Source organism: Salvia splendens, chromosome 11 (genome assembly GCF_004379255.2).
Source record: "Salvia splendens isolate huo1 chromosome 11, SspV2, whole genome shotgun sequence".
Lineage (NCBI taxonomy): Eukaryota > Viridiplantae > Streptophyta > Magnoliopsida > Lamiales > Lamiaceae > Salvia > Salvia splendens.
In genome coordinates this window covers 24,456,246-24,474,101 of record NC_056042.1, presented here as the reverse complement: position 1 = coordinate 24,474,101, position 17,856 = coordinate 24,456,246, and the positions used below count along the sequence as shown (strand labels likewise).

General features: G+C 38.4%; 2 protein-coding genes across 4 annotated transcripts; one reads left to right on the top strand and one right to left on the bottom strand.

Moving 5' to 3' along the window:
- Positions 1 to 8,653: 8,653 nt before the first annotated feature.
- Positions 8,654 to 11,161, top strand: LOC121756106 (ADP,ATP carrier protein 1, mitochondrial). 3 transcript variants are annotated; one of them, XM_042151564.1, is made up of 4 exons: positions 8,654 to 8,808; positions 9,558 to 10,057; positions 10,159 to 10,530; positions 10,630 to 11,161. In XM_042151564.1, the coding sequence occupies exons 2-4, from the start codon at positions 9,563 to 9,565 to the stop codon at positions 10,924 to 10,926; spliced, it is 1,164 nt and encodes a 387-aa protein (XP_042007498.1). In that variant the 5' UTR covers positions 8,654 to 8,808; positions 9,558 to 9,562; the 3' UTR covers positions 10,927 to 11,161. The 3 variants fall into 3 exon arrangements, with proteins under 3 accessions (XP_042007498.1, XP_042007499.1, XP_042007501.1); XM_042151565.1 differs by having other exon boundaries at positions 8,702 to 8,804; XM_042151567.1 differs by lacking the exon at positions 8,654 to 8,808 and adding an exon at positions 8,993 to 9,083.
- Positions 11,162 to 13,707: 2,546 nt separating this feature from the next.
- On the bottom strand, positions 13,708 to 15,527 carry LOC121754974 (auxin response factor 17-like). The gene is made up of 2 exons (XM_042150261.1): positions 14,491 to 15,527; positions 13,708 to 14,281 (listed from the first exon to the last, which is right to left on the bottom strand). The coding sequence occupies exons 1-2, from the start codon at positions 15,418 to 15,420 to the stop codon at positions 13,784 to 13,786; spliced, it is 1,428 nt and encodes a 475-aa protein (XP_042006195.1). The 5' UTR covers positions 15,421 to 15,527; the 3' UTR covers positions 13,708 to 13,783.
- Positions 15,528 to 17,856: the final 2,329 nt, after the last annotated feature.

Genomic DNA, 17,856 nt, shown 5'->3' with positions numbered 1-17,856 from the left:
GCAGATCCGGAGGAGAATTAAGGAGACCCAAGATAGGCAAAAATCCTATGCGGATGTACGACGAACTGAGTTGAAATTTGGTATCGGAAATAAAGTCTTCTTGAAGATATCTCCTTCTAAAGGAATAACAAGATTTGGTATCAAAGGTAAACTGAAACCCCGATTCATAGGGCCCTACGAAATCCTTGAGGAAGTAGGCCCACTGGCATATCGGTTAGCATTGCCACCGAGTTTTGGAAATGTGCACAATGTGTTCCATGTGTCTCAACTTCGAAAGTACATTTTCGATCCAAAACATGTAATTCACCATGAGGAGATAACTCTGGAACCAGACTTGAGCTACGAAGAAAAGCCAAAGGCGATCCTAGATCGAAAGGTGCAACAACTACGAAATAAATCAATTTCAATAGTGAAAGTTTTGTGGAGCCACCACGGACAAGAAGAAGCAACCTGGGAATTAGAAGAGAAGATGAAAGAACAATACCCTAAGTTGTTTATTTAGGGAATATTTCAAATTTCGGGACGGAATTTTTTTAAAGTGGGGTAGAATGTAACAACCCGAGACTATTATCTTCTATTATTAATAGCTTAACTACAAATGTGTATGGACTAGTATTCGTTGTAATAATAGGAGATCACCCTCGTTGATGTTAAAAGAAAAAAATACGAATAATAATAATAATAATATATGAAAATTTAGCATAGACATGCAAAAGAAGTTTGTCGTGTTGCCTTGACTAATTTAATATGAAAAAATATAATAAAAAAATTACTAATAATGATAACAATAAATTAATAAGTATGATCACATTATTGATCTCCATGGGCGGTTACGTATGATGGAAGAACAACTTGGTAGGAGCATTTAATGAGTCTGCACAAGATCAACGTCCTATAGCCTTCCTAAATTTTCTCTAACCCTTCCAACCATAGGATTAAAGTTCTCCACATGACAGAAGGATAATCTCCCAGAGAATAACATGAACCTTGTCAGTAACATTTAATGTTTCATTCCTTTTTGCATCACCACTTGCCAGATGAGAGAGGTATATAAATACAGTAACTTTCTAATTTGACACCCATCATTTTCAACAAAATCTCACCAACTTATATATATACCTACAAGCAAGGAATAGAAAAGAATTAAGAGTGGGACCGAGAACGACAGGAAGTGCAGAATCTGGAAATTTAATATACGCTGCCTTTTTTTAAGGTAACACCAGAAACCCCTTTTTATGTCTTCCTTCCATTATTGCATCACATATAAGCATATTGTGATAGAAATTGACAAAAGGAATAGAAAGTCTTCATAGTCCAGAAACATAAAGTGACGAGAACTCAAACTCTCATAATTGGAAATAAGTCCACAATCTATGCAAAAATAATAGGATGAATATCACAATAATAGGAATTCTCTAGAAAAACAAATTTAGAGCATAAACCAATAAGTACCAGACCCTTGCCTTAGGGGGGGTGACGGTGAACTGGTGTGGAGGTGGAGAGCTCGCCCGCTAACTGGAGACAGTCGGATCGTTGAGAGAAGGGCGGCGAAGCCGCCGCCTGTGCATACACAGTGGCGGCGGCGGCAGACCTGAGAAGGAAAAGGCGGCGGCAAGACGGTGGTGCCGGCGGTTAGCCGTCGCGCTCGCAGCAGTGGCGGTGGCTGGGAGTGAGATGGAGGGGGAGAGCTGCTCCTTTGTGGGTAGAGTTAGGGATTAAGTTATGATTATTGGATATATATATATGGGTCTTTTAATTGATTTGGGCTAGGGCTGGCAATTTTCGACACGACACGATAATCCGACATGAATTCGCACGAAATTATTGGGTTGGGGTCAAGTCTTATTGGATCTGTGTCCTTATCGGGTTGACCCATTAAGAACCCGATAATTTCGGGTTGGGTTCGGATCGGATGTGGGTCGGATACGGGTAACCCATTAAGAAATAATATTACTATTTTTATTATTATTTAAAAAAATATATATTAGTTTAATTTTTTAATTTCTTATAAATTAGGTTTAAATAGTATAAAACGAATTTTAATTGTGTAAATTAGGTTAGAAATTAAGGTTTAATCGTGTAATATTAGGTTTTAATCGTGTAATATCAGGTTCGGGTTGTTATCGTGTCGTGTCAACCCATATTATATCGTGTCGATAACGAGTTCGTGTCGGGTGCGGGTCGTGTTCGGATTTGAAGGTAGCAGGTCGGGTTCGTGTTCGGATTTACAGTTTCCTTAACAGGTCGGGTTCAGATTAGGCCTTATTGGGTTGGGTCATTATCAGGTTGATCCGATAACGACCCATTCCGCACGATTTGTCAGCCCTAATTTGGGCCACTGATTTATTTTCACTTGGGCCAATTTAGTAAGGGAAATAAGTGAGGGCCATGTTATAAATGATGGTTGTAGAAAATTAATTAAAGGCCCATTTCCGGAATTCTTTTATCTAGGCCGTGGGATTAAAAGGGGAGTGCTAGTATGTCTTTAATGAAGGCTTTGTAGATTTTATTATTTGAGTATTTATAGTTCCATGTACTAATCTAGTTATGTTGGAATAATTAAATCTTCCAGATTAAAAATTTTAGGAGTATAACCCAAGACCAATAAAGAGAATAATACAAAATTTTATGCATTACTTAATTACTATCCGTTTGATGCTAAGTATAGTCCGACCTCTTCTTTTCTTAAAAGGGGAGAACTTGCGAGGAGAGTAATACCGCGAAGCAAGGATTTAATACCTAAAAAAACCTTGAAGACACACGAGGTGAAGTTTTCTATCCTACATACTAATGTGGATAAAAATGCAAATTATTTGGAGGTGATATTTTATGAAAACTCGAACCTATGTTCGTTGTTGTTTCAAGTGATGTTGTCTTGCCATAAATATTTTATGTGTGATGCCTATCTGTTGGCTAAGGCCAAGAAAGTGAGTTGTGAATCGAATTCAGGTCCAAGTGAGGGTGGTGTCCCTACTCGGACTAGTGTACACAAGAGACCTATGGCCAGAGGGCAGGTCTGGTGACCGAGGAAGGTGGCCACCTTCACGGCACATGAAAGTAAGGTGACCGTGGGAGAACACCATCTCCACGGCACTGGGTGATCGGATATGGCAAAGAATGGAAAGAACTTAGACTGCGCAGTCGAATAAAGATTTTTAGTAAGCTCAGGTCTTTTAAATTAAACCCCTGGGTGTTACTGTGATGATGGCTTGACAATATTTTCAAAAGTATATTTGTATTTTTCGGTAATGTGTTCACTGAGTACTTTTGTACTCAGCCCTGCATGTATTTCTAAATGTGCAGGTTGAGCTGCGACGGGTAAAGTGAGTGCTGTCATCTATCAAGAATAAACTCTCGGAGGTTCATGTCTTCAAACATGGAACCGAGTTCTTTTGCTTCCGCTGTGCCTTTAACCTTTACGCATGCAACGTTTATTTCGTTTAAAAACTCTGATAGTTAAATATATGTATGAACAATCACTCGAGTCTGCATGATCGAGTGCCTTTTTCATTAAATACTCTTCCTTTTAATGTATCTCGATTATCTATTTTGAGATTATTCTTATTTTCCCCAATTTCTTTCCCCTCCTCTTATACCCCCCTACGTCACGGTATTCCGGAGTTAGATTATCCTTAATCAACCTCGGCCGTGACATATACTCTCTCTGTCCCATAGAAATAAGCCCTTTAGGGTTAGCACTGGTTTTAATGTGTAGTTGGTAAAGTAAGAGAGAACGAGAAAAAGTACTCCCTCCGACCCGCTAAAGATGACCTACTTTCCTTTTTGGTTTGTCACATCCAAGATGACCCTTTAGTATAAATGGAAACACAATATCTCTATTTTATTTCATCTCTCTTACTTTACTCTCTGCACTTAACACACAAAATAAAATTGTATAAAAATCGGAGCCACCTAAGGAAGGGGTCATCTTCCTTGGGACGGAGGGAGTAGTTGAAATTGTGTAGTGGGTGGTGGGATCATAAATGATCAAGCAAAAAGAGAGAAAAAAAAGTTACCATAAATGAATATGGACTATTTTTATGGAATAGATAAAAAAGAAAATATGACATATTTCTATGGGACGGATGGAGTATTCTTTACACCCCAATATAAGATTATCTAATTTGTCACTTGGTTGTTAGACAAACATTTACTACCAACCTAAACTTTTTTACTAACAATGTCGGAATAACTTTTCTTTTTCTTTACAAACTCCACTTTGCTTACCTTTCAGAAACCCCTATGAATTGAGATTGAGGCCAATGGCTGCCTATGGAATGGCTGCCTATGGAGCTTTAGTTTCACTTAAGTATATTATAGATCAAATTCAAACACATCCACGCCCTCCTATTTCCATTGACCAAGCACAGGTTGATTCTCTCACTCATTTAGTTACTTCCCTGCAAGAATTTCTTGAAAGCTATTCTCCCCATGGCTACACCGAAGAAGAAGATTATTGGGAGAGAAGCATTTTCTGGAGCAGCTTACCATGGCTGAAGATGTGATCGAGTCATATATCGTTGATCAACTTCGTACTCGATCAAGAAATGAAGTGGAAACCATCAGCTACAATCAATTCCATCAAGGTCTTGTTAAATTTACCACAAATAATAAAATCTCTCTTATTGGTTTACATATTACTTGCTAGTAATCCTTAAACAGTTGAACTTCTGTACATGTCTCCCTGAAATTCTAATCAAGGCACGACGACCATTTGCTTTCAACAGGTAGGTCTCTACGAGGTTATAGAAAACATGAATTTGATCAACATTAATATTTTTATAGAGAAGAAGGTAGTCCAAGATAAACTCGACATCATAAAGTTTGTGAGCAGTGCTGGTACAGGCTCGTCTAGATCTACTTCCACGCCTCAGAACGTTACCATGATTGGTTTTGATGATCTCTTGTATCAAATGCTAGACAAGGTCACTGGAGGAGAACTCGATCTCCAAATTATCCCGATTGTTGGAATGGGTGGGATAGGCAAGACCACTCTTGCTCAAAATATCTATGTAAGTCTACTTGTCCAGCTCCATTTCGATATTTGTGCGTGGTCTACAATTTCTCAAGATTATAATCTACGAGACATTCTTGGAGAAGTTATTAGTCAGGTGGACATCGAGAATGGGGGTAATTTGAGTGAAGATGAATTAGGATTAAAATTGTACCAACATTTGATAGGAATGAGGTATTTTATAGTAATGGATGATATGTGGAATATTGAGGCATGGGATGGAGTTAGGAGATTCTTCCCTGATAATAAAAATGGGAGTAGAATAATAGTGACAACAAGGTTGTCAAACTTGGCATCCTGTTTGAACTACTCCAATGGTCTTGATATGAAATTTTTGGATGATGATGCTAGTTGGATCCTATTTTCCAAAATTGTATTTGGGGAAGAAACTTGTCCTCTTGAGTTAGAGGACAGTGGAAAGAAGATTGTGAGAGGTTGTAAAGGACTTCCATTGTCAATTGTTGTGGTAGGGGGACTCTTATTAAAGTCTGATCCAACAAAAGAAATTTTCTTGTGGTCAATGTTGAAGAGGATCCATTACCCAGAATGCCTTCCTCGGTCTCCATTCTCTGGAATTTACAGACAATATGTTTATATTTTTTAATCATAACTCATGATTATATTTTTGAGTTTTGGAAAATGCCTCAACTAACGCATCTCATGACCTATAAAGGGTCTCCCCATTTCTGTAAATGACGAAGAAGATTTGGTGTTGAAAAACCTACAAACACTTTATCAAGTAAGGATCCCCAATATCAAAACATTGAAGCTATACTGTGATAGAATTGTAGACCCCTCAGGAGAAGACGCTCCACGAGATGCCTCAGGAGAAGACAACTTAGGAAAAGATGCCTTGGGAGAAGACTCCTCAGGGGAAGATTGTTACTGTCTCAACAATCTTTATTGTAAGAAGAAGAGTGCTCATTTAGTTACTAGAAGAGAATCTAAAGGCTGGTCAAGAAAAGAAGAAACCTAGAAGAACTAGCCGTTGGAGTAGCAGTTAGTCTGTTAAGATGTAGCAGTTATTCTTCTTGTTTTCTTGATTCTTGATTAGTAGTTGGTTAGTAGCAGTTGCTACCTGATTGTAGAGCTTTAAATAGCTCAGATTCGAATGTATGTAATTAGAGATTAATTCATTCAATAAAGAAAATCAGTTTTCTCCAAGAAACCATCTTCTTTACTACTCCAAGTGTAAGTGTGTGTTCTCTGCAAAGTGTGTGAGTTTATCATATTGCTGTGAGTGTGTGTGATCAACTCTAGTGTGTGTGAGCCTTGAGTGCTAATCATAACAAGTGGCGCCGTCTGTGGGAAGATTGAAGCTGGTTTGCAGAAGATCAAACGGTTTCAGAGATGGCAGCAAGGCTTGATGCAGAGAAATTCACAGGCAAGAATGATTATGGCCTGTGGAAGATGAAGATGAAGGCGGTTTTGATCCAGCAAGGCTTGGCTGCAGTCCTTTCAAAACCAGAAGAGAAGGGAAAGGCTCCAGTGCTTAATGATAAAGCCCAGATAAAGATGGAGGAGATGCAACTCAAGGCACACTCTGCAGTAATTCTGTGCCTTAGAGACAAAGTCCTAAGGGATGTTCAAGAAGCCAAGACTGCAGTAATTCCGGCAAGTTGGCTAGCCATGTCTTCGGAGCCGGCGTCGGATAGGGATACCGAACTTGACCGTTTGGAGGAGCCGCTAGAGGAGGATGTTACGCCACCTCTATACTTCATATGCGACCGCGTCTCCTGCCAAATGTTGAGGTATTTGAACGGCTTGTAGTTCATGGATTGGTAGGTCGACAAGGCGGAACTGATGATGTCGACCTCGCTCCGACCGCTCTTCCTGGAGGTAATACCCCTGGAACTTTTGGATTTCTTCGTTGGCTCTGTATATGGCGTTCCACACCATACTCTCGTTGCGCTTGATTGTTCCCACCAGCCGGTTTTCATTGTACCGGCGACAGATGCGCCACCAATAATGATCGCTGGATTGGTTCGTCCAACCTCCGGATCTTCGGAGATTGACAAGAACGCCTTGAACAATTGCTCCATCTCCGCTGGAGTGTACGGTGTGCGGACACCGCGAGTAAGAGGAGTCGGAGTTTGGGAGGGGCTGCTCGACCTCGCTCTGGGCTCGGGTGTCCACCCGTATTACCCTTCGGGGGCATCTAGGTTGTCGATCGGGTAAGACCGGTAGCCACCCGGAACTCCCGAACTTAGGGTTTGAGGAGGGGCCGAATATTCCGTTTCCGGACTAGGAAACGGTTGTGAACCGAACGAATCGGGGTTCCAACTGTGGGAGCCCGGGGGTGATCGCCGTGGCCGGACATTGTTATGTTGTAGGAGTGGAAGAAAGATTGAGAATGGAGATGAGAGAATGTAGATGAGAATGGAAATGAGAGAATGTAGATGGGAATTATGTAGTGTGGTGTGAATTTTTGGGTGTGAAAGTTGGGGTATTTATAGATGAAAATGTGTATTTTTGGGGAAAAAAATAAAAGTGGGTAGAAAATGGATATATTTTTTTTGGGAAGTGGGAAAATATATATATATTTAATCGTTTTTTTTAATTAAAAACAGATTTTTAAAAAAAAATCAAAATTGCCAACGGCTAAGCCGATGGCCAATCCGCACCTGCCACGTCACCTACTCGCTGGCACGGACGTGCTCGATGTATCGAGCAGCGCTGTGCCAGCGGCGGACAGCGTCTTCGTGCCGCTGGCAAGGACAGACGCCGTGTCCTGCTTGTATGCTCTAAGAGCATCCACAACCGTGCTCTTGCCAGCGGCACGGTTGTGGGCCCGGCCCCACTTTTTCTGCCTGCTCTCTGGCAAGAGCACAACACCCACAGCTGTGCTCTTCTGCAAGGACGAGCACAATTCAATTTAAAATTCAATTAAACAAAAACATTTCCATAATATGAAAATTCATTAAAAAAACTGAAATAACATTTCAAATTACAAATAAATTTAAAAAGACATAATTAAAAGCCTAAAATTAAAAATTACATAATTAAAATCCTAAAAATTAAAAAAACCACTACTCATTGCCGAATAATATTACAAATTATAAAAATAATAAAAATTGCATAATTAAACTCCTACAAAATAAAATTACATAATTAGACTCCTAAAAATTTAAAATTACATAATTAAAATCCTAAAATTTGAGATTGAGAGAGTTGTTTGGTATAGTGTCATTTTTTTGTGTTTGAAATGAAAGTATTTATAGATGAAAGTATTAATTTTGGGGTAAAAATAATGAAAAAAAATAAATTAAACGTGTGGAAAAAATGGATATATTTTATTGGGAAGTGAGAAAATATTTTTTTTATTAATTTTGAATTTTTCAGATTTTTTCGATTTAAAAAAAAAATAATAAAAAATGATAAATCAACGGGTCAATTAGAGCATGCCACGTCGCCGCCCCATGCTCTTGCCGCTGGAACGGCCGTGCTTTTAGCTAAGAGCACGTCCGTGTCAGCGGCAAGAGCGGAGAGGCAGCGGAGCGTGTCCTTGCCAGCGGCACGGACGGACGGTGAGCACAAGCTCACCATTGTGGATGCGCTAAAGACCAAGGTTAAAAGAATCCACTTACTTCGACTTCCCTGGTTCCGCGCTAATTTTCACATGCTCCGCGACGCAGCGTATTACCATGCGCCCTTCTTCGTCATATTCATGCTAGGTATTCGGCTACTATAAAATGGGCATCAGCAGCCAGTTTTATTGGACTCTCTCGCTCCTCGGTCGTCTCTCCTCCAATCCCATCATTTTTCTCCCCCATTTTCGAGTCGACCGCAGGCAGGTAACACCTTCCCACCTAATTCTCGCTTCTTTTTTACTGCCATTTTTAAAAATCTATTTTTTGAATTTTTGTTTTTTTGTGGATTCAGCGGAATTTGCGTGTTTGTATGATTCTGAAAACTTCTCTTTCCCTGTTTTTGCTTCGATCGTATTTGAATTTTCTTCTATTTACTGCTTCTGTACAAGTATTTAAGTTTGCCCTCTGTGATGCTGATTTGGATCCGAATGTGGCTTGCAAATTTTTGTTGTTCATGTAGGGTTATTGTATAGAGAAAGGTATGAACTCGCCTAGATCTGGAATTCTAGATTCGAATTGAGCTAGACTTAGATCTGATTCATTTACATATATAAACAAGCATGTTCAAATGTGTTTCCATTAATTTTATGATAATTAGTTTTGCTTATGATAGGCAATCATTTTCTTTGCAGAACTTGCAGAATAACATTAAATCATTTATTACTGTTGTATGTTATTGTGTTTATTCGTGGCTAGCTCTGAATTTCTGGAGTCCAGATTGTTGAAGTTACTGCGAATTAGAATATGATGAAATTTCTGTCATTGAGTTATTACTTATTATGATTAGATAATTAATGTTGGCTTGCTATTTGACAAAGCAAGTTGTGTATGCATAGGATTTGAATATGAAGAGTTAGTAGATATCTGTTCCATTGTAACTTTGATGTGTACTTGTAATCAAGTTTCTGCCAGCCACTTACGTGCCTAATATTCGGTCACATTGGGATAATTAGGTATTATGGCAGATCAAAACCAATTCCCAACTATCTCCCAGAAGCTAGCTAACCAATTACATCTGGGATCGAGCATCTCACTAGTTCGCAATGGAGGTGTCCCACAACCTGCCGCATATCAGAGACAATTTGCTTATGGCAATTACACAAACCAAGCCTTCCAATATCCTAAGACCTGTGTTGCAACCCAGGATCTGTCGTTGGTCTCTGTGAATGCTAACCCAGTGTTTGCTCAGGCTCCATCAGAGAAAGGCTTTGCTGGCTTTGCGATCGACTTTCTTATGGGAGGAGTTTCAGCTGCTGTGTCAAAGACCGCTGCTGCTCCTATTGAGCGTGTGAAGCTTTTGATCCAGAACCAAGATGAAATGATCAAGGCTGGCCGTCTTTCTGAGCCATACAAGGGAATTGGAGAGTGTTTTGGTAGGACAATTAAGGATGAAGGGTTTGGATCACTGTGGAGAGGAAACACTGCTAATGTCATCCGTTACTTCCCCACTCAGGTCCACCTTGTTTTCCACTTTCATGCACAGTCATGCAGTTGCCTGTATCATTATCTATATGCTGTTATGATGCTAACTCATGGTTGTTGTGGGTTCAACAGGCCTTGAATTTTGCTTTCAAGGATTACTTCAAGAGACTCTTTAACTTCAAGAAGGACCGTGATGGTTACTGGAAATGGTTTGCTGGCAACCTTGCGTCCGGTGGTGCTGCTGGTGCTTCCTCACTTCTTTTTGTGTACTCCTTGGATTATGCTCGTACTCGTCTTGCCAATGATTCCAAAGCTGCAAAGAAAGGAGGTGAGAGACAGTTCAATGGTCTGGTTGATGTCTACAGAAAGACTCTCAAATCAGATGGTTTGGCTGGTTTGTACCGTGGATTCAACATCTCGTGTGTTGGTATCATTGTATACCGTGGTCTGTATTTTGGTATGTACGACTCTCTGAAGCCAGTCCTCCTAACTGGATCTCTGCAGGTTAGTTACTACATTCCCCTAGAATCCATATAGAATGCTATCTACATCCGAAAAAAATTCCTGACCGTACTAAACTGGCAATGCATGTGATGATTACAGGATAGTTTCTTTGCTAGTTTTGCCCTCGGTTGGCTCATCACCAACGGTGCTGGTCTTGCCTCCTACCCAATTGACACTGTTCGCAGAAGAATGATGATGACATCGGGTGAGGCTGTTAAGTACAAGAGCTCAATGGATGCCTTCACCCAGATCCTCAAGAACGAGGGTGCCAAGTCGTTGTTCAAGGGTGCCGGAGCAAACATTCTTCGTGCTGTTGCTGGTGCTGGTGTGCTTGCGGGTTATGACAAGCTTCAGGTTATCGTTTTTGGAAAGAAATATGGATCTGGTGGTGCTTAAGTGTCCACTGGTTTTTTGAAAAGAGATGGTGATGATAAATCCATTTTTGCTGTTTAGTTGGAGAAAATGACAAAACCAAGTATGATCGAAGATAAATATACTGTTTGAGAATTTACAATGCGCGATGGTAGCCTTTTTGTTAGCATTTAATTTGGGAATTGTCTCTCCTGTTTTTATAAGTATTTTTGTTATTAATTTCATACTCTATTATGTTACTAAGTACATGTTTCGGATGTATTCCGTCGAATTTTCCCATAAAGCTTTTTGTTTTAAAGAAAAAAATTCAAGAAGGTTGGGGTTTCAAATAATACACTTCAAACTTCGACGTAACCTACAGTATAAATTGACAATGTTACAACTTCGGGTTTTAGGCTAATTGGGTTAAATTTTTTTATAATTTTTAATTAAGGGTAGTGATAAAATATGTACCTTTAGAAAATGTAGTTTGTATAATATTTAGAGTTTATATTTGATTACATCCTTTTTAATTAATGTATTTTTATTGATAATTTTATATATATAATAAACGTTTATTTCAATTCAAATACTAATATCTATCTCATATAGGCATGAAAATACAAGTTTTCATAAATAAGGAGAATGAACTCATTTCAGGCAATCCTATGAAGATAGGGTTAATTTTCGGTCTAACTCTATTAACATTACTATCATTAGTTCCCTCAATAATCACATCTGTTATAATGCCAATCAGAGAAATCCTTCAATATTGAAGCATCTTCAGTATAAAAAATATCTCATGTTTTCCAAAAACTTCATAACTTTGTAACTATGAAGATATTAAGAGTTAATTGTAGCTTTTTGACCACATCTTGCTCACTAGCTTTTAATATTTGTCTAAATTCATCACCAATCGATTCATTCATTTTTCATACATATGATACCTCGCAAACTGCTATCTAATGTTTTAACTTTTAATACAGTACATACGTAACATATGGATTCTGCATGTACACTTCCATGTGTGATGTTAAAGTCAATTAATTCTTCATTTGGATTAATAGAAATCTTGAATCGAGAGTGAGTTTGTTTTTTCACCTTGCATTAATATTAAAGTATACCACTTCAAGCTATATTCAAAAGAAGTTATCCTTTTGAATATAACCCTACAGACACCAGCTTCCATATAAAAAAATCCAGTTCCTTCATATACATAAACAAAATATATTCCACCAATATCCGAATTCATCGACGACATTATCAAATCATACGCATGACATTGCTCGTCGGTGAACTTCGAAAGGAAGTTCACCTGATCTCTTGACAAAGCTTCTCAACCATAAATTTACATAACTCAATGTTACCCATCATTGGTCTATATTTTGTGACAAGATAATCACATAAACTTTTCCAAAATTCATTATGTTGTGAATGAAAACGTACCCAAGGAATGAGCAATGAGTAATGCTGAAAGGGATATATCAATACTAGATTGTTTTGGCTACCGTAGCTGTTTTGGTTTTTTTTTTAATCTTAGACTAGATTGTTTGTTTACTTGCTCTCCCATTTTATATGTGGTTTGAGCCTTTATTAATCGAAAATAAGGGATAAATCAATACTTGAGAGGTTGTGTGAAGTTTGTTTCACGATTTTATATTTTGCACCATTTTTTTTTATATAGACTCCCATTTGTCTTCTAGCAATGGAATTTTTTTTTCCTGATTCATCTGCTCAAAGTGTTTTTGATACTAGTAGATAAATTATCAACCTTTTTCTCCACCAATATGCTAGTACATGCCTTTTGGATTATTTGGTTTAGTTTTTTTTGACGACTCACTTAGTTTTACCAAAAGCCAAAAGCTCACCTTTAGGTAAAGTAACTGGTCCGTAAACAGTCCAATAAGATTGACTCAAATTCGAGCAGATTTGACCTGATTGACATTCCTAATTAAAATATAAGTAGCAATAATGAGGCTATTTCTCATAAATGAGCGGAGTACTTTTAATTATGTTGACTGCCTTTAACATATTTAGTTTAACAATTCTCCAAGTGTTGGCCGATGATATATTGACCGTGTGTGTAAGTTATCTCATGAAATAGTGATTATTTCCTTGACTTATGATTTCTCCTATGATTAGTTCAATCTAGGTCTTTGAGAGATTTTTAACTTTTAAGAAAACATCGTTGAAAAACTCTCTTTCACACAAGCAAACAGCATGTATTTTTCTTTGTGAGTCTGCAAAATATTGCATATAAATAAGTTTAACTGAAACCACATTATTTTACTACCACAAAACCAATTTCTATGACACATACCCAAATATTTTGAACAAGATACTTGATTCAACAGAACATGTTTGGGCTCATCGTCAATTAGTCATAAATAAGTGTGGAAATTTTTCTTGGAGAAAGGTTTTTGGTTGAATTTGGGTTCAAATCTCACTTATACATTTAATGTAAATTATATTTCAAGTATGTTATATTATTACCTTGCTCGTTGCGTATTGTATTGTTCATGTTATATGGTAATGGTGTAGTATAGTATATATTTATCATCTGTGTATTATATTTTATCTTGGATCAAGTGATATACTACTACTTATATATATATATATATATATATATATATATATATATATATATATATATATATATATACCCCAAGTTAAGTCCCATACGTAAGCTTTTGCAGTCCATGCAAACGTTATAATTATACATGAAATATCTCTAGCTTTGAATTAGGTGACAGCATCTAATTTTGACGAATTTTGTATGTTGAAAGCATTAAAACAAGAAGCAAAGCAAGCCAGACAACAATTACTAGTAGTATTTTCCAAAGAAGTCAATCACATTTTGAAACAATATCTAAAAATGGACTCCCTATACAGTAAAAAAAAATCACTCTCTATGTGCAGCAACAGCATCCCTCTCCACGCCCGGTACACTACTCACCGTAGAAGTCGCAATCTTCCTTCCGAACAACTGGAATGTCGTAGCAGCCTGATCGCCGTTCTGGCTGACCGGCGACACACTGTCCGAGCTGGATCTCCCAATAGTCAACACTGTGGATATAGAGATGACTTCTTTATCAGGTTCTTTGGTCGGATGTTGGGGGACGTCGTTCAGAGGTTGGACGACGTTGTTTGGAGGTTGGGGGTCGTTGTTTGGAGGTTGCAGGACCTCGGCTGCCATATGGTTTCGCCTGGCTCCCTGCATGCCAGCAGGAGGATATTGATGCAATAGTGACGAATCGGTCGCTAGGATGCCCGGATCAGGCACGAATCTCAACCTCTTCGCGGGATGGAACCCGGGGTCGATTAGCGGAGAGAGTGGTAGGTATTCCACTTCCCATGGGCTCACATTCGCATGTGAACCTTCGGGGTCATCCCAATTCACCTAAAGTATATGTACTAGAACGTTATAGGTATAAACATAAATTTAAAGGCCGCGTCTAGATGTCAAACATTACCACTATACCAAGTCACACATTTTACTCTATCAAACACTATACACATTTATAATGTTGCCTCACATATCATTTCAATTCAATTCAATTAAATTAAATCATCATAAAATTAAACATAAACAAAGCAGAGAAAGTTAACCTGCAACATGCGCCAGGGGGAGCGGCGCCAGATCCCGGTCATCGGCGTCGACGCGGCGGTTACGCCACCTTGGATCCACGCCAACCGTGACGCGTCGTCACTATCCACCGCCATCCTAACCTTCATCCCCGCGCTCCACGGGATCCTCAGCGCCTGGTTAACCTTCTCCGCCGCCACGACGAAATCAGGGGAGCCTACCTTCGGGTAGTACACCACCTCGAAATGCATTCCTCTCACCGCGCTCTCGATCGCTGAAATTGCCTCGGCAGCCTCCGATTTCTCGTCGCCGCCGAACCTCTCCGCGCGCCGGATCCCGACGAACAGCTCGTCCGTCGATTTCCTCTTCATAAACACGACCGAATCGCCGGCGACGAGGCGCTTCGCGTTCACGAACTTGCTCCAGCCGGTGGTGAGCAGGTGGCGCCGCGGTGTGCCGCGGTAGATGTGGCGGAAACCCCAGGCATTGCCGTGGCTGTCTCTGGTCACCAGCGTCTGCACAGGCGGATCCGCCTCGAAATCGAGCGGCGGAAGGATGATGTCCGCGCAAAACCTAGGCACCGAGAAACCGCCGCCGTTGTTGGCGTCCGATCGCGTCAGGATCTTCGCGAACGAGAGGATTTCGTCATCGGCGGCGGCGGAGCCTCCACCGGTCGGAAGCGAATCGAACTGATACAGCGGCTGGAGGAGAATTCTGGAAAAAACCTGATCGGAAACGGAATCGCAGAGGTAGCGAACGGAGATGACTTGGCAAGGAATCCAGGGCCAAGTGTGGGTGAAATTGTGATTAGCGGCGGCGGAGCACTGCTCGAGATGCCCCTGGGGGAAGTAGTAGACGGCGGAATTGACGGCAGGAACGTGGACGCCGGCGCCGGCGATTGCGTGCCAGATTGAGGAATCGATTTCGGCAGCGGCAGTTGGGGGTGAAGTCATGGTAGAGGTTTTGTCGTTTCAACAAATTTTGTTTATATATTTATAGATATATATATGTTGTGAATTGTGATATAGAGAGAGAAAAGAGAAGACAGGTAAAATGTGGAGTGCAATTCAGAGTCGATGGAATGAATGAGAGACGCTAACAGTTCGAAAAATCTGTTCATAAATCCTAACTGAAAGATTTATTCATAATTCTATTATATACATTTCAAAATGATTGCTAATTTTCAATACATATCATATTTTGACGAATTCTAAAGACTGCCAATAAATATCTCATCAGTTCCTCCTTTAACTTTTGTCTGTTCATCCTATTTAGACATTTACTAGTAATAATTTTCCACTAACATAAAGATTATCATTTCAAACTATAGATTATTTTTTAAAACTTTTTCACTCTAAGAAAATAGACATCATTTTTCACTAACATAATGATTATCATTTCAAAATATGGGGAGTAATAATTTTTATAGTACTAGTAATGTACTACTACTATTTAATTTTAGAGCGTAGTAATTTTTGTTATCTGTAATGAGTGAGTTCCATTTTATTAGTATTTTAACTCATATTTTTTTATTTTATTAATTTTATATTAAAACACATGTTGTCCATGATTGGACTATTTTTTTGGACAGATATTATATGCATGTGCATAAAAAATAATCATTAATAAAATATACTATCGATCTGCAAATATTTATTTGTATATTGTAAAAGAATAACCTGATTTTTTTATTATATAAATCACTATTTTTTTTATTAAATACATAATATCCATTATACACTTTGGTGTTACTGTCGACATATTTTTACTGAATCAGTATAAATGGGTCAGTTCCTTTGAATTCGCCAAATTATATTTTCAATCAGCTAGCAAACAAAACATCCATTTAAACACTTCCACGTGGATGCTAAGCTAACTATCATTCCACTTGTTTGAGAAAAGATTAATTAGGAATCGTTTAGCAAATTTAAACGGAGTCTGATATATCATGGTGTTATAATTTGTTTTAATTCCTGTCAATTTCAGACATTTTAGAAAAGCCATATGTATTATACTTTTTCTAAGTACAAATATTCATGATATATGCATTAGGAAAATAACAGGATATATAGTCCCATCCGAATTCTGAATCAAATCTATATAGATTGATTCAATACTCTAAATTACTATGAGAATCATATGTTTAACTAACATTTGTTAATTTTGAAAACAAGCGGGACGAAACAGTCCAATTCTCTTAACTTGTTTCTTGAACCGATGAGAGATTCACTGAGTCGGGATTCCAATGCATATAAAAAAATGGTCCAATGGGACCAAGAAAGTCAAGGAACATTTGGTCTGAGGTTATGATACAGGCACTCAAGAGCCCGAGACAAGAGGCCATGCAATGCAGGTGTGGCCGGCGGGCACGGCCCGTGAGATCAAGCCCAACAAGGTAGTCACATCGCTAAAGGAACGACTGAAGGTCAAACCAGACGCCTTGATCGTAAAGCAAAACTATGTGAGCAGATAAGGCTCGATAAACCTTATCCTCTCCTTTTGTTTTCTCTTTTGTTTTTAATCTTATTGTAAGTGTTGAGAATATCTAGAAGCTTCGTTCGAATTTTAATTGTCGGTTCTTTCCCTATCGTATGCTTTTAATCTTATAATAGGGGAGTTGTATCACTTATTCACCCAAGAAATATGACCAATTGATATTTCTCTCAAAATATGCTCTCTTCAAATTTCGTTCTAGGGTCTCTCTCTCGCTCATCTTTCGTATTGTTCTTCGTGAGAATTTGCGATCGATAGGATTAATACCTATCAAGTTATCGAAAAAACTGTGTAAGTACTTTTTTTGTCCTTAGCCTTTATTACTAAATTCACTTTTTTTTCTTTGTGAGTTTTAAAAATGTTCCCATTTATGGTCCATTATCTATATTTAAGAATTGAAAGACACATGATTAATAAGTGTTAAAATCAATTAAGTCTTTATTTTAAAAAATATAAAAAACCCATCTTATTCTATGTAATGCTACCTCCAGAAAATGAAAATTCTTTTATCAATGGAGGAAGTTACCAATTGGGCTAATTAACTCATTTCATACAAAAATAACAGTACAAAAATAAATCGGCTATTCCTTGATGTCAAAGGGCGAGTTGGTCCTATACTCCTATTATTATTAGTACATCATTAGTATTATCTCTTAACCTTGGCCATATTACTTTTCTGTTATTGTATGAGCAGAATAGCATATTAAAGAAACGGTTTTTCACTCATTAATAGCAGCGCCCTAAACTAACCAATTATTTTCCCATTTATAATCTAGGGCTAATGTGAAAACATGTCATTAAATTTATGGATCCAATAATCCAACCTAGTATTTGATGTAAAATAATACTAAGTCATTTTTCATTACATAATAGTATGTCATTAAACAATGTAAAAT

Bases quoted from the DNA above. Each gene is read 5' to 3' on its own strand.
- LOC121756106 (XM_042151564.1), top strand. From the start codon at position 9,563: ATGGCAGATCAAAACCAATTCCCAACTATCTCCCAGAAGCTAGCTAAC. The intron at 10,058-10,158 runs GTCCACCTTGTT...TGGGTTCAACAG, and splicing joins TCCGTTACTTCCCCACTCAG to GCCTTGAATTTTGCTTTCAA. The intron at 10,531-10,629 runs GTTAGTTACTAC...TGATGATTACAG, and splicing joins TCCTAACTGGATCTCTGCAG to GATAGTTTCTTTGCTAGTTT.
- LOC121754974 (XM_042150261.1), bottom strand. From the start codon at position 15,420: ATGACTTCACCCCCAACTGCCGCTGCCGAAATCGATTCCTCAATCTGG. The intron at 14,282-14,490 runs GTTAACTTTCTC...CATATACTTTAG, and splicing joins CCCCCTGGCGCATGTTGCAG to GTGAATTGGGATGACCCCGA.